Source organism: Coturnix japonica, chromosome 1 (assembly GCF_054131305.1).
Source record: "Coturnix japonica strain WE chromosome 1, WE-NBRP24, whole genome shotgun sequence".
In the NCBI taxonomy this organism is placed as follows: Eukaryota; Metazoa; Chordata; class Aves; order Galliformes; family Phasianidae; genus Coturnix; species Coturnix japonica.
In genome coordinates, this window is record NC_140663.1 from 65,347,312 (window position 1) to 65,372,982 (window position 25,671).

Genomic DNA, 25,671 nt, shown 5'->3' on the forward strand with positions numbered 1-25,671 from the left:
CAACCCCCTTGCCATGGGAAGGGTTGCCAACCACTATACCAGGCTGCCCAGAGCCACATCCAGCCTGGCCTTGAATGCCTCCAGGGATAGGGAATCCACAACCTCCTTGGGCAAACTGCTCCAGTGTGTCACCACCCTCTGTGTTCAAAACTTCCTCCTAATACTTAACCTAAACCTCCCCTGAGTTAGTTTAAAACCACTGTCGTATCACTATCCACCCATGTCAGCAGTCACACCCCATTCCTGTTTATATGCTCCTTTCAAATATTGGAAGGCCACAATGAGGTCTCCCCAGAGCCTTCTTTTCACCAAGCTAAACAAGCCCAGTTCCCTCAATTGCTCAATTGGAGATAGAGCTTGATTCTTGGGTGTGCCACTGTGTAGCCAGGAGTTAAATCTGATAATCCCTGTGGGTCTCTTCCAACTCAAAAAAATTCTGTGGTTCTCTGCTTTTGAGAGCTTTTTGTTTGTTTGTTTACTACTCTTTCCTTTCCTCCATTGTGGCACTTAAGGAGCATGGTTTTCATGGTTCTGTAATTTTTGCTATTGGTGTTCCACATCATAACATCATGTGGAGCACAGAGAAGAATGTCCCAGAGGACTTCACAGTCGGAGAGGAAAATGCATCATGGAAGTGACTCTCTCTCTCACTCTCTCTCTCACTGCCTGGCAGCGGTTGTGGGTGTGCTTCCAAGCCATGTGCCTTCAGTTTCAAAGTAGGCTTCCAGATCTTCAGAAACCTCTCTTTCTCTCTTATTTTACTTGATTTATTAGCCTCAACTTCAATTAGATTGTATTATAGTGTGTTATCTTGCATTCCAGTATCAGAGAAAAATAAATTTTCCTCTGTAGATCCCTTAGATCGTTGCTGCTGCTCTATTTGCTTCCTTGAGCCTAGCTCCCACCTCCCTACCCCTTTTCCCTTTTTCCCTTCCCATTTTTTTCCAGAGTAAGCCTCAAGTTAAATCCGATAATCCCTGTGGGGCTCTTCCAACTCAGGATATTCCGTGATTCTCTGCTTTTGAGGTAACCCTGATATATTTGGAGCTCTTTTTTTTTTTTTTTTTTTTTTTTTTCCCTTGAAGTTCAAATTATATGTAGCTGTACTTACTCTCTTTTTTGCTTCTCTTTCCTTTTTCCTTTTTCCTTTTATAACACATATATCTGTAGTTGAAGAGGTGACATTATTACTTGTCTCGCATGTTTTCTGAAAGTCTCTTTGTAGGCTTGATCACTTATGCGCAGATAACTGCATTCTAGGTTTATATGCATTAAGTGGTGCTCAAGTGTTGAACCAGGTGCCCTCCATCATTTATTACAGCACCTAGCTTGATCTGGTACTGTGGTCACTATCTATCAAGAGTAAGGCCTTGAGCGTAACCAGTACTGAGCTCATTATCAAAATGAGCTAGGACTTGAGAGCAACAGCCAGACCAAAGGAGGAAACAATGTCACAGGTAGGAGGAAGAGGTAGGAAATAGAGACAGAAGACTTCAGGTTTCTACGAAGAGACAAGATATGTAGCTTTGCAGCATGCAGATTAGGTGTTTACACAGAACCTCTCAAACTGTAGGTGGTAAGTGCAAAGAATATCTTTGAGGGAAACAGCAGAGTAGGGAAAATATACTAATGCTTGAAAGACCAAGCCATAATTCCTCAGTCCAATAAGCATCTCAAATAAAATATTGGTAAAATTCAGACAGTTTTCATTCACAGCTATGGTACCACTAGAGGGGGAAAGAATATGAAACATCTGTACATTACACAGGTTTTTGTACCCATTACTTTTTACCTTTATCCTTGCATTGTGTTATTGATTCTGCTGAGTATCTACATTTATTGCCTGTGATCAAAAATTGTGTGTCTACATTGCATAGCAAAGAAAAAGTTACTGATTGCACTGGTAGTGAATAGGGAATAGAACTGAAACACATCCCCTTCAAGTCTAGTAAGTCACAAGCAAATTTGACTCACTTCAGTTCTAGTGATTTAATTTCCATGCAGCATGAATGATTCACCCAGAGAGCCCTGATGCAATCACAACACACAATATACAGCTTCCTCATGTTCAGGAGGGAGGTCTATGGGTAGTTGCAATGTACTTTATTTCCAAGTCCTAGTTTTGTGACTAAAAGGAGTACAAATGGTACTGAACAATGAGGGTAATACTGAGCTAAATATAGTACCTGCTATTCCTCTGCAGTTGTAGGTATCCTCCAAATAATCTAATTCAGTATCTGAAGTCTGATAGCATCCATTAATTGTCCTACTTCCTATTCCTTTAGGAAACTACCTGCACAAAAACCATATATATATAACACTAATTAACTTTCATTCCTCTAGCCTCCTCACATTCAAGTCTGAACAGGCAGAAGGCAGCAACACCATCAAGGGAGTATTTCTTGGGATGTAACAGCAAATACCTAACAGTTCCTCAAAACATGCCTTCCTTGCACAGCAGCAGGATCAGTGGATCTTTAGAAGCACCTAGCTGTGTGGGTACCAACTGCAGTTCTGTAAGTAGGATTTTATGTTCATTGACATAATTCTAATAATTTCAGTATGAAGAAAATATTTGGAGTAGGATGAACAGAGTATGATGCATTCCTTCTTTGTTAAATAAATCCAAGCTGCAATGAGGAAAGTAACAGTGCATATCCTACAACTTTAGATAGTTCAGTAGGTTCTTGTATTGTAATTTGTGTCCTAATAATGGGTGTTCTAGTGGCATCAGCAAGATTCTATTGATTATTTACTTGAGTCAAAATTATTTGAAAAAGAGTAGAGAGGTTGCTATTACCTTGGTGAAGGAATAGATCTGCAGGTTGATGACAGAATTGGCTAACCCTCTTTGAACTGTGGGTCAGCACATATCCAGGTATTAATGTGAACAAGATTGGAAGTGGAAGTGGGGTGGCTACAGTCTTCTTGGCAAAGCTGACACTAGAAGAGGGATCTCCTGGGGTTCATATGTAGTGACATATTTTCTATTAGAGGATTAGAACTCATTAAATGTTGATCCTACTGTCCCATATTCTTTTTGCTTGGTGTGCTTGTAACTTGGAAATATTATGAAGCAATGAATCTGGGACCGAAAATGGTAGTTTAGAACACTCTAACTTCTAGAAGAAGTGAAGGAGGAAAGATATTGATGGCTCTTCCAGAAACTTTGCAAATTGCAATTTACTTGATAGGTTTTACTCTCCAATACGGTATTCTTGTACCAAAATGTGAAGTGGTGGAAATTTAGGGAAAAAAAAAAAAATCTCACAAAAATTTATGGGAATTTTGTCCTGTTCTCTCAGAAATAGAAACCCACTGTAATTGGAATGGCATTTTTCTGCCAAAAGTCTGTGGAGAGGAAAAAGCAAAAGTCAACAGGAGAGGGAGAGAGGAAGAAAGACACGATGGTATATCTTCATCCTTTTATTTTGTGTAACTCCAGCAACACGTAATGTTGCTATGGTGATCTGTCAGGTGACTGGGATGTGGCAGCTGGCTGCACGCAGGTAATAAACAAGAATACCTGTTAGCGACTTTCCATGTTCTCCAACTTCCTTGTACCTTCTCCTGTGATGTTTTGGGGTTTTTTTTGGTGAATTTCATTTTGGCCTGCACTTGCCCATAAGGGAGGAGAGAATGCTTAGAGTTCATGTTCTCTAGATACATCTAAGCATTGCATTGTGCCAGTAAGCAGGTGATAGTGGCATCATTACTTCTGTGTTGTACTGTGTGAAACCCTCTGGAAGGGAACATATTTTTCTTCACTGTGGCAGAAATGGATCCAGAAGGCCTGCATGGACTGCCTGTGAGTACTTTATGAAATAGAACCTACCTAGGACATGGGGAATTGCAATAAAATGCTATCTATCTCTCAAATAGATTTATATTCCGTCAGAATGCATTGCTGAGTGTAAGTTTATAAGTGCCTAGAGGGACTGTAATAATGTCCTACACATAAGTTTAAGGCAAGTGTAATATGTGGAACAGATTATTTGGTGATAATTTCAGGAAATTGGATGGAGTGTACATATTAAAATAAATATTTAGAGATATGGTGACTGAAAGCTGATTTATGGGAAACTGAGATGTAAAGCAAAACAATGAAAATCAGGATTTGGGGCGATATTAGTAATATACACATTTATATAATGCCTTTAAGTATTCATGTTGTATTAACAAATGAGAAGACTGCAAAAAGTACATTTGGTTAACTTTGAAGTGCTACCAGTACATGTAACAGAAAGGGAGGTAGGAAAGAGAAAGACATTTTTAACAGTACTTGGCAAAATGTTACTTGTGTAGACACCTATGGGAGCCATAAATAGCTGGATTTATTGGTTGATTGATTTGAATTAGTGTGACTATTTATTTGCTTTCATGTAGTTCCCAGTTCCTGGAGGGCTGGTATCACAGTAATGAATGACACTGTAGAGAGTTAGGTGAAGGTTTATAAGATACAGCATTGAGCAGGATGTGGTGGTTGTTAAAAATTTTGGAAAATATACAAGCTACCTTAGTGAAAGAATCAGAAGTTAATGCCTAAAATTTAATTTCAGTGCTCAACAAATGTACTGCAGATTTGCTGTCCCCACAAGTGCAGGGTGGCAGTGGATAGAACAGAAGTAGTTCCGTGCCAGGATTTGAATAGTGGGGACAAGGTGGCAGAGACAGTCCATAGGGGCAGTTGAATAGAACATAGGTGATCTTAATGGTTTTAGTCACTGATTTCTTTTTTCAGTGCTGCTGTTCAGTCACATACTCTTCTTTTATTAAAATACACATTAACTGTATTTTCTCCCTAATCCCTGGTATCTGACAATCTGTGTCCAGCTTTGCCCTTCTTGACCTTGCACTACTTGGAAGAATATTTTCCTGTTCTACCTTGAATCAGTTTTTTCCTTTCTGTACAAATTTGTCTGATTCACTTCCCTGTCCAACTTTTCTCCACAGTTCATCCTTTTCTATGTCATGAACTGTAATGCAATCCTTTTTTCTTAAACTTCAAGCCCATTTTAAAATGCTGATGTGGTCTCTTATGTTCTGTTTATACAGAAGTCAAAGAGACAGTGCAGACATGCTTAACCACACCATATCAGAGAGGATGTTTTTGTGATACACTATCTATCTTGTACGTTTCAAGGAGCAAGATGAAGCTGCTATATTTAGGCACTCTTGTCTGTTTGCAGTCAAAGGGTCTCAACATGACCTAGTTTGAACTATATAGTACAAATGTATAGCTCATTTGTAATCTCAGTTAATCTCAAATTCTTACACTGCTCAACTAGTGCTTTTAAATACCCGTGTAAATTCAGAGCCCCGGGCTGGCTTCTCCTTGGATTTCTTGATTTTCCACCCATGTATTTCCATCACAGATTATAAACAATTACCTGGATGGGACCGAAAGAGAGGCCATGGACTCCATGAGTGGCACGCACTTCAGAGATAGCAACAGAAAGGTTGACTACGTTTTAGTCTACCACTACCGGAAACGCTTCACCCAGCACCAGCCTGGGGCTGGATCTCTGGGACCAATGCACAGGGCAGCCTCCATGACCATTGCTTCAAATGGAGAGACCAAGAAGAGCTGTCTCAAGCTGCAGCGAGACAATGGCCAGAATGCCCCTCAGGAGGCTCAAGTGATTGAGCTGGACCCACTTGACACCCTGGAGGAGGAAAAACGGCAGCAGAGGGAAGAGTATGAATGCAATCTAATGGCAGCAGGACTGGAGATCGAGAAGGATGTTGAGGTAAGAGGGAGAAAATTGTGCATCCTGCATGGTGCTCCATGGGTAATGGCCACCAAGATGCATAAGATGGTCATGCAGGAAGCATGAGGACTGGCGAGCAGGAGCCCGGCTGCAGCCTTGCATCAGGGCCAGGTCTATCTTTATACCTTCTCTTGTTTAATGTTAACCAATAGGAGAATCACAAGTGTTATGTGTACTATTCCTGACGCATCTCAGAGCCAGTTTAAGAAGCTAATCCTAAACCTGGTTACTGCTGTTCACTGCTGAACATCTCAGTACTTAAAGCTGTTGCTGTAACCCCAAACTAGGAATCATCAGAAATAAACTATCTGAGATATTTTATACATGCCTGTCAGTGGTTTATGGGCTGGTTTGGACCGGTTCCATGACTAGTGATTTGGGGGCATCCACGCCCCAGGAAAAGAAAAAGGAAAAGGTGGAGAGACGGGCCTAAAAAAAAACAGCAGCAAGTCTGAGGAGAAACAAAACTAATTCACTAAGTATGATGTCAGAATGCAAGATAACACATTATAATACAATATAATACAATTGAAGCTAATAAATTAAATAAAATGGGAGAGAGTGTCTGAAAAACCAAAGGCCTTACTCTAATGCTGAGATGTGACATCTAGTCGGGCTGAGCAGAAGAGAAAAGATAGGGCATTTCATGATATGCTAACAGTTTTATTTTTCTCTCTAAATGGAAAACAAAAACAGAACATAAAGTCTTCTGGAGTAGTATGTAGTTCTCTTCTGAGAACCAGGTACCCAGAACTATCCACAATCCATGGAACTGGAGAGTTAACACTATAATTCCCAGCGCACTACACGATGTTATGAGGTGGAGTACCTTTAACAAAAAACATAAAACCATGGCAGTTCCTAAAATATGGAGGGAAGCCAAAAAGATGATGGAGAAGGATTGGTTAAGTCTTTTCTCCTGAGAAATATTTGTTTGTATAATGTGGTATTGAGTAGAAATTTCAGTTCTAATTCAGTGGAAAATATATTTCTATATCCTAATATCCTTATGGCACTAATTATTAATTATGCACTAATTAAGTGCATTTTTCTTGCAAAGAAATGATTTTACATTTTAATTTTTTTTTAAAATTTTTTTTTTAATGAAAATGTCTAAAGTAATTTCCTGGAATAAAGAATTTAGTCAAGAATTTCATATTTCTTTTTCAGTGTGACCCTCAATTTTTTTCCCAACAATACATTAGTTTTATGTCATTTTCTTCATTCCATCTATAGAATCATAGAAACATAGAATGGCCTGGGTTGAAAAGGACCACAATGATTATCTAAGTTCAACCCCCCTGCTATGTGCAGGGTTGCCAACCACTAGACCAGGCTGCCTGGAGCCACATCCAGCCTGGCCTTGAATGCCTCCAGGGATGGGGCATCCACAAGCTCTTTGGGCAAACTGATCCAGTATATCAGCACCCTCTGTGTGAAAACCTTCCTCCTAATACCTAACCTAGACCTCCCCTGTCTCAGTTTCAGATCATTCCCCCTTGTCCTATCACTGTCCTCCCTTGAAAACAGCTGTTCTCCCTCCTGTTTCTTTCTATCCCTTCATGTACTGGAAGGCTGAAATTAAGTCTCCCTGAGACTTATTTTCTCCAGGATAATCATGCTCAGTTCCCTCAACCTTTCTTCATAGGCGAGGTGATCCAGCCCTCTAAGCATCATAATGGCCCTCCTCTGGACCCATTCCAAGAGCTCCACATCTCTCCTGTACTAGGGGCCCCAGGCAGTATGCTAGATAGTGCCTCACAAGAGCTGAGTAGAGGACAATCACCTTCCTCTCCCTGCTGCCCATCCCTTTCTTAATGCAGCCCACCACACAGTTGGCCTTCTGGGCTGCAAGCTCATACTGCTGGCTCATGTTCAGCTTCTTGTCCACCAGGACCCCCAGGTCCTTCTCCACAGGGCTGCTTGCAAAGAGTTCTTATACTGCAATAGGAGAACCTCTCATCCTTTATTGTGTTTCTCACTGCCCATGATATATTGGAAAGCACTATAATCATATCTGTTTGTAGTTTTGGTTAAGTCACTTCATGGCAATGATGCAGTCTGCAGCACATCAGTGAGCATGGGTCTTCCAAACCCCTTGCTGATGAACTGAGCTTTTTCCATCCCTTTGAAAAGTAATTGATATTTCTGTGGAAGCAAAGTCCCTTCTGGTTTCTAGTTTTAGGTACTCCATGATTTTGTCAGAAAGCTGTAAACTGTTTAGACTAGTGGAGGCTGAATAGCAGCTTCACAAAAGTAATGTATTTAAATATAAGACAGTTTGGGGATTTGGGACCTGGAATTTGTTGCTTTTCTAATCTTTTAAGGGACAGAAACCATAGTGCTGCTTACTGGGTTGAGGGAGAAACTTCCACAGTTACTGGATGAAGACTCCTCCAGCAGCAATACCTGCTGGCTGACATGCCTCAGCTTGTTCTTTGGCAGAAAAAGAAATCTTGAATTTTGGAGATTTGGTAGTAGAAAGAACAGCGTTTCACTATCCTCAGACAACTGCCTGCTTTGTCTGTAGTAATAAGCAGCCCTACAATAATTTCCATACCAAGTAAGCAATCACTTCCATACACTTGCTGACTGAGTATCGTTTGAAATCTCACTATTTGGAGATATTTCTTCCTAGTCTTGGTTTCACACCACACATGAAGGAAACAGAAGAGACCTTATGCAACCCCCTTGTCTAAGTGATAGACATTGGAAATTTGTGTGGGAGTGGATACAGCACTGCAGAGAAGTGCTCCATGATTTTAATGTTGCTATTGTAAATATGTACATTAGTTCATATATCACTGCGTATTTTATGTTGTTGCTATACATGACAAAGATGAGATGACTGATCTTCATTCAGAGTTTTTGATCTGTATGAAAGCAAATTAAAAGGCTGGAAAGAATCTACAAGATCATCTAGTCGAACCATCCTCCTATCACCATTACTATCCACAAGATACTAACCATAACTCATAGCTCCTCATCCAGATGCCTCTTGAACACTGCCAGGGATGGCAGCTCCACCACCTCCCTGGGCAGCCCATTCCAATGCCTGACCACACTCTGAGAGAAACAGTACTTTTTTATGTCTAATCTAAACTTCTTCTGGTGCGATTTGTGGCCATTTCCTCAGGTCCTGTTTGCTGCCTGGGAGAAAAGGCCAGTCCCCTCCTCATCACAATTTCCCTTCAGGAAGCTGTAGAGTGCAACAATGTCTCCCCTGAGTCTCCTCTTCTCTAGACTAATGTCATGGTTTTGTAATTTTGTAATTTTGCTATCAGTATTTCTCATCGTAATATCATGTAAAGCATGGATACTTCTATTGAATGTGCAGTCCACAGAAGAAGACTACATATCCCGGAGAACAACATGGGTAGTGATAAGTCACGGGACCAGGACGCTATATAATCTTGTTCCCAGGCTGGAGTGTTCTTCTTCTCTCGAACTTCTCGGAGCGTGGGAAGCGTTCTAGCCGTGTCGCCTAGAGTTCATAGTAGGCCTCTCGGTTTTCGGGGACTCTCTCTCTCTGTTTCGTTCGATTTGTTAGCCTCAATTATATTATATTGTGTTATCTTGTATTTCGATATCATATTTAGTAAAATAAGTTTTTCCTCCTTAGATTGCCGCTGTTTTTATCCCATTCCCCTTTTCCCCCTCCTTTCCGGGCCCCAGGGGGCCCTACGGGGTGGCTTCCCCTGTCACAGGCATAGGTAAATCTAAGTAACCCGTGACAACTAAACAACCCCAGCTCCCTCAGCCACTCCTCATAAGATTTGTGTTCCAGACCCCTCTCCAGTTTTGTTGCCAATTTGTTCTCTCGACATGTTCCATGGCCTTGATGTCTTTCTTGTAGTGAGGGGTCCAAAACTGAACACAGTACTCGAGGTGTGGCCTCACCAGAGCTGAGTACAGGGGGTACACCCAGCACTTGACCTTGTTGAACCTCATCCCATTCACCTCAGCCCGGTGATCCAGCTTATCTAGATCCCTCCAAAGGACCTCCCTACCCTTAGGCAGATCGACACCACCTCCCAAACCCTCTGCAACCCTGCAACCCTCTGCAAACTTACTGAGGGTATACTTAATCCCCTCATCTATGTCATCATTAAAGATAATAAGAAAAGATGGGCTCCAGTACAAACAAATCAGAATTTTCTGTTCCGTCTGAGTTACTGCCTGCATTCCTCTTCCAGCACTTTATCCTCAGAGGGGGTGGGGGTAGAGAGCCTGCATGGTCCCCAGTGCTCGTGAGGCGGTGGTGGATGTCATGTTAGTGCTGGCAGGCTCCATGGTGATGGCTGTGTTGCCAGCCCTGCAGCATGTCTGCTCCAGCGGCACCAGCATGCTCTCCACTCATTCCTATTTTGTTAATGTTGATGGAGAAAAATAGGAAATATATAATAATATTGGTTTTACTGTGAGACAGAAAGAATTTGAATCAACATGTGTGTGCATATACAATCTGTATGGAATACATGTATATAGATAAATATAAACATATCTAGAGGACAATAAGTATACAACACAGTTCATAGTATTATAGCATATAGTATATATAATTATATATGATTGTAATTATTTTGTATTAGTATGTTGTACTATGGTAATATATATTTTTTTAAGTATTTAAAATTTTTTAAGATCAGAAAGATTTTTTTCCATTCTATATTATATAGCATATTGTAGTACACAAAATGTAATTTGTAAATTGTAATGAATTAAAATATGTATAAAATATATACTATATAAAATATGACTGCATTTATAATATATATACTCCAATCTGGCACTTCTGAAGTGCAAGTTCTAACAAGTGTTATTTTTCTCTAATCCCTTCCAAATGAGTGAAAAGCATTTCTGTTCAGATTCTATGGTTAGGATGTTTCTTGAAATCAGAGTGTAGACTCTGTTTCCACTGAAACTGGTCATAGTATGTGGAGAACTACTAATCTTTCATTATACTACTGCGTCCAACTCTGGACTTCCCATTTCAAAAAATAATGAGGTCTCCTAGAAGGAGTCCAGAGGAAGGCCAAAAGATGATTAGGGGTCTGGAGCATCTCCCTTGCAAGGAAAGGCTGAGTAACCTCAATCTGTTCAGCCTGAGAAGACTGAGAAGAGGATATGAGAAGAAGACTGAGAGAGGATGTGAGAAATGTTTATAGATATCAAAATGGCAGTGGGAGTCAGATGGATCAGGCCAAGATCTTAGAGTTGTGTAGCGATAGGACAAGGAGTAATGGCTAAAACTTGAATATAGAATGTTCCATACCATTTAGAAGAGCTTGTGTATGGTAAGTGTGATGGAGCATTGGAACAGTGTCATGGTTTTATGATTTTTTATTGTCGATATTCCACATCATGTAGTGTACTGGGAGTTAAAGAGTTATTGCTCCAGTTTCATGGATCGTGGGCTTTTTTTAGGTTTACTTTCATTCCCCTTCTTCATTTTTTTCTTAAAGTTTTGCTTTAATACTTGAACTGAATATCCAACATAACACGTTGAGTATCTATAGATAAGGCCTATGTTCCCAGCTTTGTAGAGTCAGGCTACTTAGTGATTAGTGGGCAGTTTTCTAGGTATCTGCAGTTGCTTACACTTGTATTGCCACCTGCTCCCAAGGGGGCCACACAAGTTTCACATTTAAACCCAACACATAACCCACCCATGTCCTCTATCAATCTGGAAAACTTGCCTCAATTTCCTTGTATCCCTTCTAGATTTCAGAATATATGAGGGATTAAAAATAGAGGTTTATATTCACAAAACCTTGCATCTTTATGGTGCAAATACAGTTGCATGGCTGGAGGCATGGCTTCCAGGGTATTAGAAGATTTGACTTTTAGAGCATTAGGTCAGACATGCCCAACCTGTGGCCCATGGGACACCTTGTACTGTGGTCCATGCCCTGTCCCGTACTATCACGGCAGTGTCCCTTCCCTGACAAGAAGCCTGGCATGTCCTGGCCCTGAGAGTGCACCCATTCCTCAGCAACAACCAAACCACTGGTGTGCAAATGGCAGTGACTGGAGGGAAACCAGGACACAGAATGGGTACAGTGCAGTGTTAATTTAAGTTACGACAAATAGTTTTTATGTATTTTGATATATTAATTAAACACAGTCTTGTGAAAAGCAAAAAAAAAAAATAAATAAATAAAAAAAATTCCTTTCTGTTCTGATAAATGAATTTGAGAATAGGTTTCAAGATAGCCAAAATAATAAACCTTTCTTTTTGTATATTTGCAACTCCACTTTCAGTTGACATAAATATATTACCTGCAAATTTTCAAACTGAATGTATAGAGCTGCAATTAGATATTCAACTCAAAAAATTTATCTTGTCTCTATTATCCTTTTATCCTACCAGATACCTATGTTACCAGAGAAAAATATCCCTCACTTCACAGTCATACCTTACTCGTTTTATCAAATATTTTGCAGAAGAATTGCAGCCACTTCCACTGAACAAGACTGATGCATTAGTCAAATGTCTCAGTAGTTCTAAGTTATTTTTTTAAAGTTGTAATTAAAAATATACGTATAGTAAACTTTTTTACTTATATACATTAATTATGCTACATATTTTATCTGTGGTCAAAGACAGTTCCTCTTCTCTCATTTTGGACCAAGCAAGCCAAACAGTTGGACACCCAGGCATTAGATAATCCAGCTTTTAAAGAAAAAGTCACATTTAATCTTTGTTGTAATTGAAGTTGGTTATTCACTATGATTGCTCTCTGTCTCAAGATTTAGTTAGATGTGCTACCTTGAAACCTGATTACTATATTCTGTTCAGTAATACTGAAATTTGTTATTTTCACTACATATTTCAGAATAAGAGCCAAGGACTAAACTTTGTCCGTATTCATGCAACTTGGCAAGTACTTAGCCGAGAAGCGGAACTCCTTAAAATAAAAATGCCCACTAAAAAGGTAAATATCTTCCATTTTACATCAACTAGTTTTATGACTGGAGGAAGACTGATCAGAAACATAAATGTTTTGAAGCTTTTAGAAATACATTATTCTAAATCACTCCAAGTAACATGTAATGCTTATTCTTTCATCTTATCATTTTGTGATGATATAGTTTTCAGGGCTGAATTTAAGACGGGAATTTCTGATGGGATTTCAAAGGTCCCAGAGGCAGCCTACTGGTAGACCATGTTCTGTTGAGTAACAGAGGGGAGTTTTGAGGAGGGATTTGAAACTCAGAAGGTAGTAGCTATTCAAAATTTTGTCAAGGAACTTACTTCAAAGGTAAGGTGCAGTACATTATGATAGTGAATGCAAGTCCATAGTGTTTTGATTTTAACCGACCAGTTGTTTTCACCCAGTAAAGGACGTCCGCACCTTAGAGCGTTACTGTCTAACACTGTCAGAGATTTGGCCAAGCTAGTCTTGCATATTCTTACTCTGTGTAAACTAAGATTAAACAGTCTCCCTCAACTGTATGTCTGTTATCAGCCTCCAAAAATGAATAAGCTTTGGAAAGCTACTGTAAGTTGTCCTTTCTGGTTTTATACTTTTTTTTTTTTTTTTTTTTTTCCCCTCAGTTGCAGAAATTGATGGCTAACAGTTGAATTCAGCAGGCTTGGCATGAAATTTCTGTTACTGTCATAAAACTTTTGCAAAGACATTCAGGAGATGAACTTCCTGTGGGGGCAAAGACCCACTTTGAAATACTGAAGCCTTGCATTTCAGAGATTTAGCAATAAAAACTGGAAAATAAGTAAATAAATAAATAAAATCAGCCAGTAACAACAAAAGGAAATTTCATTTTTTTCCTTTTATTTTAAAAGCACTTTTTTTTTCCTGTGATGTCATTTTTATTTATCCAAACAACCAATAAAAACATAAATAAAGGATTTTCAGTGGAAATAATTCATCTCTAAACATGATAACTTGGTTGCAAAAAAGTCTTTTGAATCATTCAATTTTAAAACATCTTTCAGGAAAAATGACATTCTGGTAAAAAGTTGCTTTCTGAGCAAATTCGTCTACATGTATAATTCTGTATGGACTTAATTGTTACTTTTGATGAATGAGAATGCACCACACTGAAACAAATTAGATACATCAAATACAGTTAGATGGGTAACAACTTCAAACAAGAAAATAAATCCCAAAAAATACTTTAAGTTAAAGAATGTCCAAGTTTTCAAGGAATCTAACTGCAGACCTGGAAAAAAGTTAATAATGTGCTGAAGGTAGAGGACCAGATGATCTAAAAACTATGAAGCATCAAGGTACATAATTTAGGTACTTAATATCATTTCAATTTGAAATGATAATAAAAATATTTTGTCATAGGCTCATGCAGGTGTTACATAAAGTTTATTTATTTAATTTGATTAATCAGATTGCAAATAAACATGATTGGTAAGTTTGTTGGTATTTCAAGAAAAAAGTTACTTCTGTATCTCTGAGAAGCAATGTTACCTAACATGTCAATCTGAATCAACAAAACCTACATCCTTGGAATTGCCATAAAGCCACGAGCCAGGCATCCTCACTTTTAATGGCGTACGTATGTGTGTGTCATCAGACAAAACTAGCAATTATTATTAAAAAAATACCATACTTACTCTTAGTGGTATCAATGGCAGTGAGTAAAGTTTTTTCTTGCTTTGTCTGCCCCCCTATTTCCAGTTACAGTTACAAAGTCAAAATCATTGCTCTACCTGAGATGAATTAATAAGAATTTTTCTTGTACTATGATTTTTCTTCCTGAAGAAGCTTGTGTCCTTGGAAATGAAACCTTTGCAGATTCTGGTGCTTGATCTTACATTAGAATGTATATTAAGGTGTTTATTTTAAATATGGAATGTGTATAAAAATTGTGTGGGTTTTTTTCATTTTATTGTTATTTTTGGAAGTCATGTTCATATGTGACATTTTATTTACTCAGATGTATAAAATCAAAGAAGAAGGGGGAATACTCAAAAAGTTAAGTGAAATATGGTGCAAATTGTCTGAACCTCTGCAACCCCAGGTGCCACAAGAAGATACCAAGATGAAAAGCCTGTCTTACCCATTTTCCAGAGAGAAAATATATTTGTGAGTACCTTAAATTCTAAAGAGCAATTAACAAAGCTAGGAAAAAATGACATAAATAAATTATAAGTGATTTTCAATCAAAAAGCAGAAATTTGTTAAGATTGCGCAAGTTCTGGAATTTCTGAGGGAATATGCATTGACAATGCATTCGGTTTCAGATCATTAACAGAAATCTATGTTGAAAATAATTTTGTCAATGTTCCTCTTTCTGCTAGGTAAGGCACCTGAAGAAGTGCAAAAAATAAACTACGTTCTTATAATGAACTGTAAAAACGTAGCAACAAATTTGTGGTTAACAGGATAGCAATATTACTGCTTGTTTTGAGACAAGAAAGATTAAATAGGAATTTTGTAATATATTTCATCTTGCTAGATTTATTTTAGCATGAGAGATCTTTCAAAAGTAATACCTCAAATTTTACTGTGTTGGCTCACAGCATCAGAGGGAGATATTGGTGGTAAGGAGGTAAAGGTTGAAATTTCCCAACAATATTCCATTACATTTTTTTGCTGTAAGACAGATGGTATTGGAGGTGCAGTCTGACAAAATAGTGTCTGTTGTGTAAGTGTGTATGAAGCAAAAATTGTGGAAAAAATTCCTCTATGTGGAAAAAATTAAACACATTGACATTTATCAACACTTGCTGGACAGTTATGGAGATGAGACAGTGGATGTCAGCACAGTGAGGTTATAGGTTGCGTGTTTCAGCAGAGGCAACAGCAACAAGAAACAAAAAACACCTTCTGGGCAGCCAAATAAATTTTTACGAGCACGGAATGCAGGCTCTTGTTCATTGCTGGAAAAATACATAGTTAATGGTGGTGACTATGTTGAAAAATAATGTTTTGTATCTAAGAATTTATTCTATGAAATAGTGTTGTTGTGATTTTCATACCTTTTGTAGCTTCCACATAAATAAATAGGAGGCGTTATTTCCAGGGTGACTACATAAATAAAACTTGGCTAGCAATATGAAGATAAGAAATTCTTAACATTTCCTTCCTCACTCAGAATAATATCTGGGACCAGTTTGATGTTAAATATTTCCCCGTCTCTTTTTTTCTTTTTTTTTTTTTTTTTTTTTTTCTTCTTGTATTTAAGTCTAAATTAAATTTAGTAAAAAATCAAACATATCCCCATATAATCTATTGTCCTCTTTGAAATTCTTATTAATACTTTTATTAAAGTTTTTTAATCTTTTATTAATAATTTATTAATGGAAGGGAATGAACTGTGAAGGCTAATTTCACAAATGATGATTCCAGTGGAACTGTTATTTCAAGCAAGTGAAATGTTGACTGGTTAGACACCTGGAGAAGAGTAATAAGCATCTGCATTAGGCAAATTAAAACAGTTACATAATTGTGTAGGGTTGAGAGTATTTTATAAAGAAAAGAGTGAAACATCAGTTTGTGTAAAAAATAAAAATTCTCCTTGAAAGAAAGGAACTTTACATTAGTTAATATTTATGTACATTTTGTGCATATCATTACTGCAGTCCCAGTAGAATTCTGAATGAAGGGGCACAGTATGCAGTACTATTTCATCTTCATTTCCTTAAAACATTTGTTTATCTTGCTGGTTTGTAAGTTAGTTCTAAATCGAATTGTCTCACTCACTTCTGAAAATAGACCTGATTTTTTTTCTCTTAATATTTTCAGGTACAACATCAGAGATAAAGACACGTTTTTTGACAATGCTACCCGCAGTCGAATAGTAAGTAAGCAAAAGTAACTTCTTGTGCTGAATGAGATTTAATAGTGTTGACTACTTTGCTAATCCTGATATTTCTCTTTCTCTATAAAGCACTAAGCAGTTGTACGTGTGTAAGTATATATATGTAAGAAATGCTCTGCTGTAGCTGTGCAGTTCTCCATAAAGCTTGGAGTAGATGCTATGGAAGCATATACTGCTGACTCAAGTCCACTGTTAAAAGTTGTCAATAAAAGTCTTACTTCATGCTGTAACCAAGATCTTCTTCCATGAACGTACATCTTCTGAATCCTATAGTAATTTACCTGCTCTAGTAGTCTTTGATGAGAAGCTTTTATCATGCTTGTGATATTCTGTTAAGTCTCCAGTGGGTTAGCAAGGCAGGATTCCTCTTTATGGATGCTATGCAACTTCTCTCCAGCGTACTATGTTTGACATATACACTTTGGCTTCGTAGATACGGTGTATATACTGAGTACTGTACAGCTTAATATTATACTACCAAACATGATTGGTTTTTTTTGGTTTTTTTTTTGAGTTGGATTATCTTGTGATTCTTGTGATTTTCTGTAGTTTAAAACATTCATTATACCTGAACTCCTTACACTTCTAATAGTTTTATAAGGATGTGACATAGCAGAACACAGACTATACAGTAGCATCAGAAAATCAAGTAGTATGAATTACTGTATCATTGTTAGATTTTAATTAGTAACTGCAAAAGAAATCTCTAATTTTTAAAGTTTCATTCTATTTCTCCCTCTATGAGGAAGATAATTTTAAAAGACAATTTTCAGGTTATATCCCTATTATTCTTTTTCATAGGTACATGAAATTTTGAAGCGTACTTCTACAAAGACCAGAAACAGCATGGGTAAGAAGGGAAGATAACTATAAAAGTTCTTTTGAAAGGAACTGCTTAAGTATCTCAGTGAATATTTGTGAAGAACAGGTAAGTGAGGATGCTGAAGAATGTCCTTCCAGAGGGTTTAAACACTGAGTCAGACACTCCCATGTCTCAAGATCACCTCTGCCAAAAGCAAGGTAATTTTCATAGGTGACTCTTCCATCAGGGTGAGAGCTAATGAATGCACCATCTTTTGTAACTGAAGGAAGAATGCCTTGTCTACAGGTTCCCCATTGATCAGGCAACCCCAACAACTAGATAACTGTTACTGGTCTGGTCCCTAATTTTAACCCAAAAGTTCTCAACCTGTTCATGACTTTCTCAGAGGCAGTTCTTCACAGTCTGTCAGTTTCTTAACATAGAGTCCAACACATCCTACCATGCTTATACATTCTAACAAGTTCATAGCTCTCAGTCATAATACTCCAGTTATGTGAGTCATCTCACAATGTTTCCATGACAGCAATAAGATGGTAGTTTTCCAACTGCACCATGGTTTTCAATTCTTCCTGCCTTATTCCCATACTGTGTACATTGATAAAGAGACACTTCAGCTGGGCTTTCAGCCACATTACTTTCTTGAAGAGACCCTCCCAAAAACCTTTAGTCAAATCTAAGGTTTTCCCTTACTGCTTCCTAAAGTGACAGTGCTCCCTGACTCTTCTGTTACTCATCAGTACATACCCTCCCTTCATGAAATCTAGTTTGAAGCCATGGTGATGAGCCCAGCCAGCTTGCTTCATAGCGTATTCTTGACCCTCCCATGTCAACAGTCCCTGTTTATCGAAGGTGTGCTCTTCATAGAAGACAAAGCCATGGATATGACACCATCCATTCAGCTGGTCTGTTCTCTTCCTTCTGCCCTAATGGCAGCCTCCAGCTTGGGAGGGTTGAGGAGAGCATTACCTGCACTCCTGATCCCTTCAGCGTATCCCCAAGGAATGTAAAGTACTTTTTAATATTTTATAATTTCCTAGTTGCAGCCTCATGTGAACCATCTTGAAAGACCAAGTGTAGTCCTCTGTCTGTCTTTATGATACCTGATATCCTCTTCCTGATGTTCTGAATGTAGACCCCTGGCAGGCAGCAAACCTCTCTAGAGAGATTATCTGGGCAGCACATGGGTGCCTCAGTGACACTCAGCACAAACTGAGGATCACCTCAGGATCAAGTGATCACCTCCCTTGACCTGCTGGCCATGCTTTTTTTTAATGCACCCCAGTATGCCACTGGCCTTTTTGGCCATGAGGGCACACTGCTGGCTCATGGCCAACCTGTCATCCACCAGAACACCCAGGTTCCTCTCAGCAGAGCTCCTCTCCAGCAGCTTATCCCCCAGCCTGTACTGGTGCATGCAATTATTTCTTCCTAGGTGCAAGACTCTACACTTGCTTTTGTTAAACCTAATCTGGTTTCTTACCACCCAGCTCTTCAGCCTGTCCAGGTCCCACTGAATGGCAGCACAGCTTTCAGGCATGTCAGCCAATCCTCCCAACTTCGTATCATCAGCAAACTAGTTGAGGGTGGCCACTATCCCCTCATTAAGGTCATTGATGAAGATTTTGAACAAGACTGGATCCAGCATCAACCCCTGGGGAACACCGCTAGTAACAGGTCTCCAACCAGACTCTACTCTGCCAATGATGATCCTCTGTGCTCTGCCAGTCAACCAGTTCTCAATCCACCTCACTGTCGACTCATCTATTTCACACTTCCTCAGTTTTGTTATAAGGAATTCATGGGAGACACTATCAAATGCCTTGCTGAAATCAAGGTAGACTACATCCACTGCCCTCCCCTCATCCACCCAGCCAGCAGAAGACTACCAGGTTGGTCAAGCATGACCTTCCCTTGGTGAACCTATGCTGAGTACTCCTGATAACGTCCTTTTCCAATTGTCTGGAGACGGCATCCAGCACAAGATGTTCCATCACCTATCCAGGGACAGAGGTGAGGCTGACTCCTGGAATTACCTGGATCTTCCTTCTTGTCCTTTTTGAAGACTGGAGTGACACTAGCTATCCTCCAGTCTTCAGGCACCCCTCCATTCTCCAAGACCTCTCAAAGATGATAGAGAGTGGTTCAGCAATCACCTCTGCCAGCTCCCTCAGCACCCATGGATGCACCCCATCAGGACCCAGGGATTTATGAACATTGGTGTTGCCCAGGTGCTCACAGACCACCTCTTCTCTGACTAAAGGGAAGTCTTCCATTCCCCAGACCCTCTTACTAACCTCAAGGGTCTGGGATTCCCGAGAGAGAGCTTTTTCACCGAAGACAGAAGCAAATAAGGCATTCAGTATCTCCACCTTCCCAGCATCCTCTGTAACCAGAACACCCCCCTCACTTAGTAGGGGACCCACATTCTCTCTTGCCTTCCTTTTACTGTTAACATACTTTAAAAAGTCTTTTTTATTATCCTTTATCACTTTTGCCATATTCAATTCCAGGTGGGCTTTAGCCTTCCTTGTCACATCCCTGCAGGCCCTGACAACATTTCTATATTCTTCCCACGTGGTCAGACCCTTTCTCCACATTTCATGGACATTCTTCTTCCCTATGAGTTTGTGCATGAGTGCTTTGCTTATCCATACAGGTCTCCTGCCACCCTTTCCTGATTTCTTGCTCACAGGGTTGAACTGATCCTGAGCTTGGAAGAAGAGCTGCTTAAATGCAGACCAGCTCTCACAGGCCCCTTTACCTTCTAACACCCTAGCCAACGGGGTAGCTCAAAGTAGGTCGTGGAAGAGATCAAAGTTGTCTGTGCTAAAGTCCGGGGTAGCAATCCTGCTTTTTGTTTTGCTTCTTCCACTCAGGATCTTCCATGAAAGTATTTAGTTCCATGAAAAATAAACACAATGTAATGTTAGTGGAGAGAAAGAAACCAGAAACTTGTGTAAATATTTTTTGTGTCTTTGTGTGTCAGTAGGGATCTATGATTCTGATCATTATCAAGCTTCAGAAAGGACTTTCCAGATACTTCCCTTCTCATTCATGTGCTACTTTTATATTAGGATGATAAAGTTATCAAAACTGACTTTATATCATACTAGTTCACTCAAGAAAAAGCACCATACAGAAATGAGTTTTTCTATGAAAATGTTTACCATAGCTGGATACTTCTAAGTTAGTAGATACTCATTTACATGATTTTGATCATTTTCAGTAAAATGTGTCAGTCTTTTATGTGATGTCATGATTATTTATTTATTTATTTATTTTAGGTATTAGCACATTAATAGCAAACAACGTTTATGATGCAGCATACCCACTCCATGATGTATGTATATCCTATTAAAAATCTAGTTCTCTCATGATATCACTCAATAGCATGAAGGATGTTCCAAAATCAATACCTCCTGTTTTATTATGCTGGCCCACTACATCAGAGACAGATGTTATTTGTATGGCAGTAGGGACTGAACACTTCTTCCAGCATTCCATTAAATTTTGTTGCCTTGTGGCAGAAGGCAGAAGAGGGGCAATCTGACAAAATGATGTCTGTCATGGTGTATATATGAAGAAAGCATGTGGAATTGAATTCCTCCATATGGAAAAAACTGCACCCACTGTCATTCATTGACACTTGCTGAACATTTAATGGAGATGCAGATGTTAGCACAGTGAGGAGGGTTGTGCATTTCCACACTGACGATAACATGAAAGACAAGCCATTTTATAGATGGTCATGCAGATGAGTGTGGAATTCAGGCTCTTATTCATTGCTGGCAAAAATGCATAGCTAATTGTGGTGACTATATTTAAAAACAGTGTTCTGCAGCTCAGAATTTGCTCTATCGAACAATGTTATTGTGCTCTTTGTATCTTTTTTAGTTTCCATGGAAATAAATAGGAGGCATTACTTTTGGACTGACCTATGTACCTTAAAGATTATTTCCTGTGACAATGAAAATATATTCTATTATTTTTAGTGCACAATTCTAGCATTAAAACCTTTGTAGAAATGTGTTTCAGACTGTGACTTAAAAGTAGAATCTACACTGTAATAACAGCTGAACAATCTGTTACTGAATTTACTGCTTTTACTTTGGCTATTGAAACATTTTCTTTTTCTAGGGTGAATATGAATACCAAAATGATGGCATGAATGAAAGAAAGGTACAGTAAATTACAAAATTAGTGTAATGTTAGGTTTAATTTTCTATGTTAATTAATGTCTGAAACGTTATCATAAAATAGCAACCAACATTTAGTCGAACAAATGCCTTTTCAATGCATTATTTATTTATTTATTTATTTATTATTATTTTCAATGCATTTATTACTGCTTACTTTTCTGTCCTTTTGCACATTAAATTTGCTTGTAAGACTTTCTACCATATTTCAGTTTCAGTGAAATTTAATTTTATGTATATAACATGAACTGCTTCAAGTTTTGCTCCACATACACAGAGAATATTTTTCAATCTATTGGAATGCAAAATTGTTTCAATTATTTACATAATTATTCCCCTTCCATAAACAAATGATGCTATAGATGAATAACTATGAAACGAGAACATAATTGTGTTATTCATTTTATTGTACATTTACCTAAATTACATACAATTTCTAAAAATCTACTTCCAGTTAATTCGTAAAGAAAATGGTTCTAGTTGTCAAATGTCTTTTGAAAATATATCACCCACTGTCCTCACAAGAGAAATGTATGCATAATCTCTTCAGACTACATTTAGTACATATGCTTACTAGTAGGAATGAATTAAAAACATTTAATTAACTGAATCCACTAAGAGACATTCCATTCTTTACTGTTTGCATTGTTTCCTTGATGTTTAGTCAAGAAGAATGTAGGTAAGGAGGGACAGTCATGGGGAAATGGAAAGGGGAAGGATGAAGATAATGAGAATATCTGGATGGCTGAAGTATTTGCTATATTAGAAGTTAAGTTGCATGTACTCATGATAACTTTTAAACAATTTCATAAGTGTTTTTGAATCTTTGATATTACATGTTGACATCTGTTATGTGAAGGAGAGTTAAGAAAATGCCCTTTACTTGGATAAATAATAAGTGTAGTTTCTGGGTGTAATTGCCACATGTTATGATCATTTGAACTCTTGAAATTAAGAACAAGTTCATACAGGTAAATTTATTTCTCCAATATCTGTTAGGTAAAATTCTGAAACCATGATCTTTATTGTTTGTGTTAAATGGTGTTAATATTCAGCCACAAGATGTCTTCATGAAATATATACGATTTCATTTACTATTTAGACAAAACTGGATAGCAAACTGTGCAGAAGCTGTGTACTTATGTCTACAATTCTGAACCTTTTGTTTGTGAAGAAATTGTCTTTGAGTAAGTATAGTGGTTTCATGCATGACAGGAGGGGAGAAGAAGGGGGCAGAAGGCCTCCCTGGCCCCTTTAACTCTCCCACCCCTTTTTTGGTGAGAAGAAAATAAAAAATGACCCAACTAAATTAGGGTGAGATATGAATTTACTACAAATGGTAAAAGAATGTAAGATAATGATATATATATTAAAGAAAAAAAAAAAGAGTTACAGCTAATAAATCAAACAAATGGAGAGAAAGGCGTTTCAACCATGCTTGCGACTGTACTGCCCAGATGTGAAAAAGAGGCTTGTTCACCTCCATTACTGGGAATTAGGGATCATGCAGGGAGTACTGGAGACTCCTTGGAACTGTAGTATGTCTCTTCTCAGTGTATTTTCCTCTTGGAGAGCCAGATCTCATGTAAGAATAGCTGACGCTGCCACAGAAAATGCAGCTTCCTGGCACCACATTCCAGCAGTAAGCAGCTTGCTGCATGATGACACAATATAAAATACTGATAAAACCAGGACAGAAAGTGATAATGGTGATACATTGATGGACTCTGAAAGTCAGATGCGTAGCTTACTTCTAAGATTAGTAAATTTCTTAGAGAGAAGTAAGGTATGGTGAAGATGGTGAAGTGCCTGGAGCATCTCCTCTATGAGAAGAGACTAAGTGAACTGGGTCTGTTTAGCTTTGGGAAAAGAAGGCTGAGAGGGGATTTGATCCAGGTTTATAAATACTTGAGGTGTGGGGGCCATAGTGGCAAGGCTGGTCTCTTTTCAGTAGTGCGTGGGTACAGGACTAGGGGTAATGGGATGAAACTACAGCATAGGAAGTTCCACATGAATATGTGGAAGAGCTTCATTACGGTGAGGGTGGTGGAGCACTGGAACAGGCTGCCCAGGGAGGTGGTGGAGTCTCCTTCTCTGGAGATATTCAAGACCCAACTGGACACCTACCTGTGCGACGTGGTGTAGGGAACCTGCTTTGGCAGGGGGGTAGGACTCGATGATCTCTAGAGGTCACTTCCAATCCCTACAATTTTGTGATTCTGTGAAGGTAAAAGACTAGTAGTCAATATAGGAAGATTGGGTAATGTGAGAGGAGGGGAAAGAGGGCCTAAAAGCACCAATGCCTAGAAAAGTATTCACCCTACTACTTTTTGTGCTGCCTTCTTTTTATCCTGCCCATTAATTCAGGTATGAAGTGTTAAGTATTAAAATATATAAGGGTCTTTCCAGAAATAATTATTTATAGTTTATATTATTTACAGTTTCTGCTGCCTATACATTGAATCTGCTGTAGTTTTTCTATGTGTAAAATCATATGTTTTCTATCTGAATCTAATAGTCTCAGTGTTTAATTTCCTGAAAGGCCTTGATCAGATTTAAAGGAAAGGGGGGAATTTTTTATTTTTTTTTTTTCTTTTTCATTTTAACTTATCTGCATTTTCTGTTTCACCAATCTGTAGCATAAGCCCAAAGAATGATGATCAGAACCTGTCTGGAATATGTAGGCTATTAGGACAGCAGTAATTAACACTTATTTAACTCTCTTCAACATTTCCTTGGAGAAAACGCACTATTTTCATGTGATTGTTTATGTCATATCCTATGAGAATTAGAACTGTCAGTGAAACCTTTTCACTCTGTGCTTGAGCTTATTGACACTAAATAAATTGTATTAAAGAACTATTTTAGTCTAGAAGTAGAATTGTTTCTTTCCGAAGATTTTCATAAGGCTATGACAATTTTTTAATTTTTTTTTTCTTTAAACACTTGTTTTTAATATCACAGTCCCGTAAATATGATATGGAGGAAGTAGGTGTATGGAGAAAAGGTTTCTGTACCCCATACTTGAATTTCTGGTGTGGCTGAAGTCTTCTACAGCTGTTCAAAAATATATTTAGAAGTTTGTACTGAATAACAGAAAATGGTGTGGTTTTTTTTTTTTGTTTGTTTGTTTTTCTCCATTTATTTAACTTTTGACAATGTCTGTAAAAACAAACAAGAATAGTTATCTCAATTTTATTTTTGTTTTGTTTTTATTTTATTATTAGTTGCTGTATCGAGAATGGGCAAGATATGGAGTATTTTACAAGTTTCAGCCTATTGACCTCATAAGGTAATATGGACTTACAAGAACACCAGGAGACCCTGTTTTTCTCTGATACAAATTAATGGAGTTCCTGTTTTTTCAAGTGTAATGGCTATATGTCTTTCATGGAAATGAAATTTGCCTTGCTTTTGCACATGTTCTCCAAACTACGGCATTCTCTCATGCTGAAGATGAACACTGTCTATGTATCACCTTCAAGTCTTTTTACTTGGTTCTCCCTTTTAGGATTGTGCATCTCCTTAGTGATAAGCCAGGTCTGTTGAAACAAATAAAATGTAGACATTCATGTACGGCCACACTGAAATAAGTATGACAGCACTGCCCTCTCTCCTGTTGTGAGAGTGAATGGGAATTTAGCTGCAGCTATGATGGTATGAGAACAGCAGCAGGAACAGTAGTAAAGAAAACAGTAGTAAAGAAAAACATCCACTGTTACAACCATTAGTCCTTTCATGGGAGCAGTTAATTTGACTGCAGATACTTGTAATGTTACCCCATTTATTTCCTTCTTGGTTCTAGTGCTTTTGCTGTCTCTCTTGTGGCAGGAACAGGCTTGCCTTAAGAGTTAGTTTCTGGAATAGAATATTTCAGCATAGAAATTTTCAGCATCACCTATGTTGTTGAAAGGCATTTACCTTGTCTCCATATGTGTGAATTTTTGGTATTAATTTCTGTCAGAATAGAGTTATTTCTGCAGACTCATTCCTAGGCCTACAAAAATCTCATTTTCTGTTAGGAACAACTTAAATAAGGAATACAAAGTCTGAATAAAATTTTCTTAGTGTCAGGAAA

At 38.2% G+C, this 25,671-nt stretch overlaps 1 protein-coding gene across 3 annotated transcripts in view; it reads left to right on the top strand.

The window, feature by feature from the left end:
- ANO2 (anoctamin 2) overlaps positions 1-25,671 on the top strand; it is a 105,211-nt gene that overhangs the window by 2,233 nt on the left and 77,307 nt on the right. For 2 of the 3 annotated variants that reach the window (XM_085522238.1, XM_032440933.2), the window contains exons 2-10: positions 2,344-2,516; positions 5,376-5,750; positions 12,611-12,709; positions 14,688-14,836; positions 16,499-16,553; positions 17,376-17,424; positions 20,682-20,737; positions 21,535-21,576; positions 24,821-24,885. In XM_085522238.1, the coding sequence (XP_085378364.1) occupies positions 2,344-2,516; positions 5,376-5,750; positions 12,611-12,709; positions 14,688-14,836; positions 16,499-16,553; positions 17,376-17,424; positions 20,682-20,737; positions 21,535-21,576; positions 24,821-24,885 (1,063 nt within the window). Of the gene's footprint in view, positions 1-2,343; positions 2,517-3,469; positions 3,809-5,375; positions 5,751-12,610; positions 12,710-14,687; positions 14,837-16,498; positions 16,554-17,375; positions 17,425-20,681; positions 20,738-21,534; positions 21,577-24,820; positions 24,886-25,671 lie in introns of those variants that run through there. The other variant, XM_085522232.1, reaches the window with a different exon arrangement.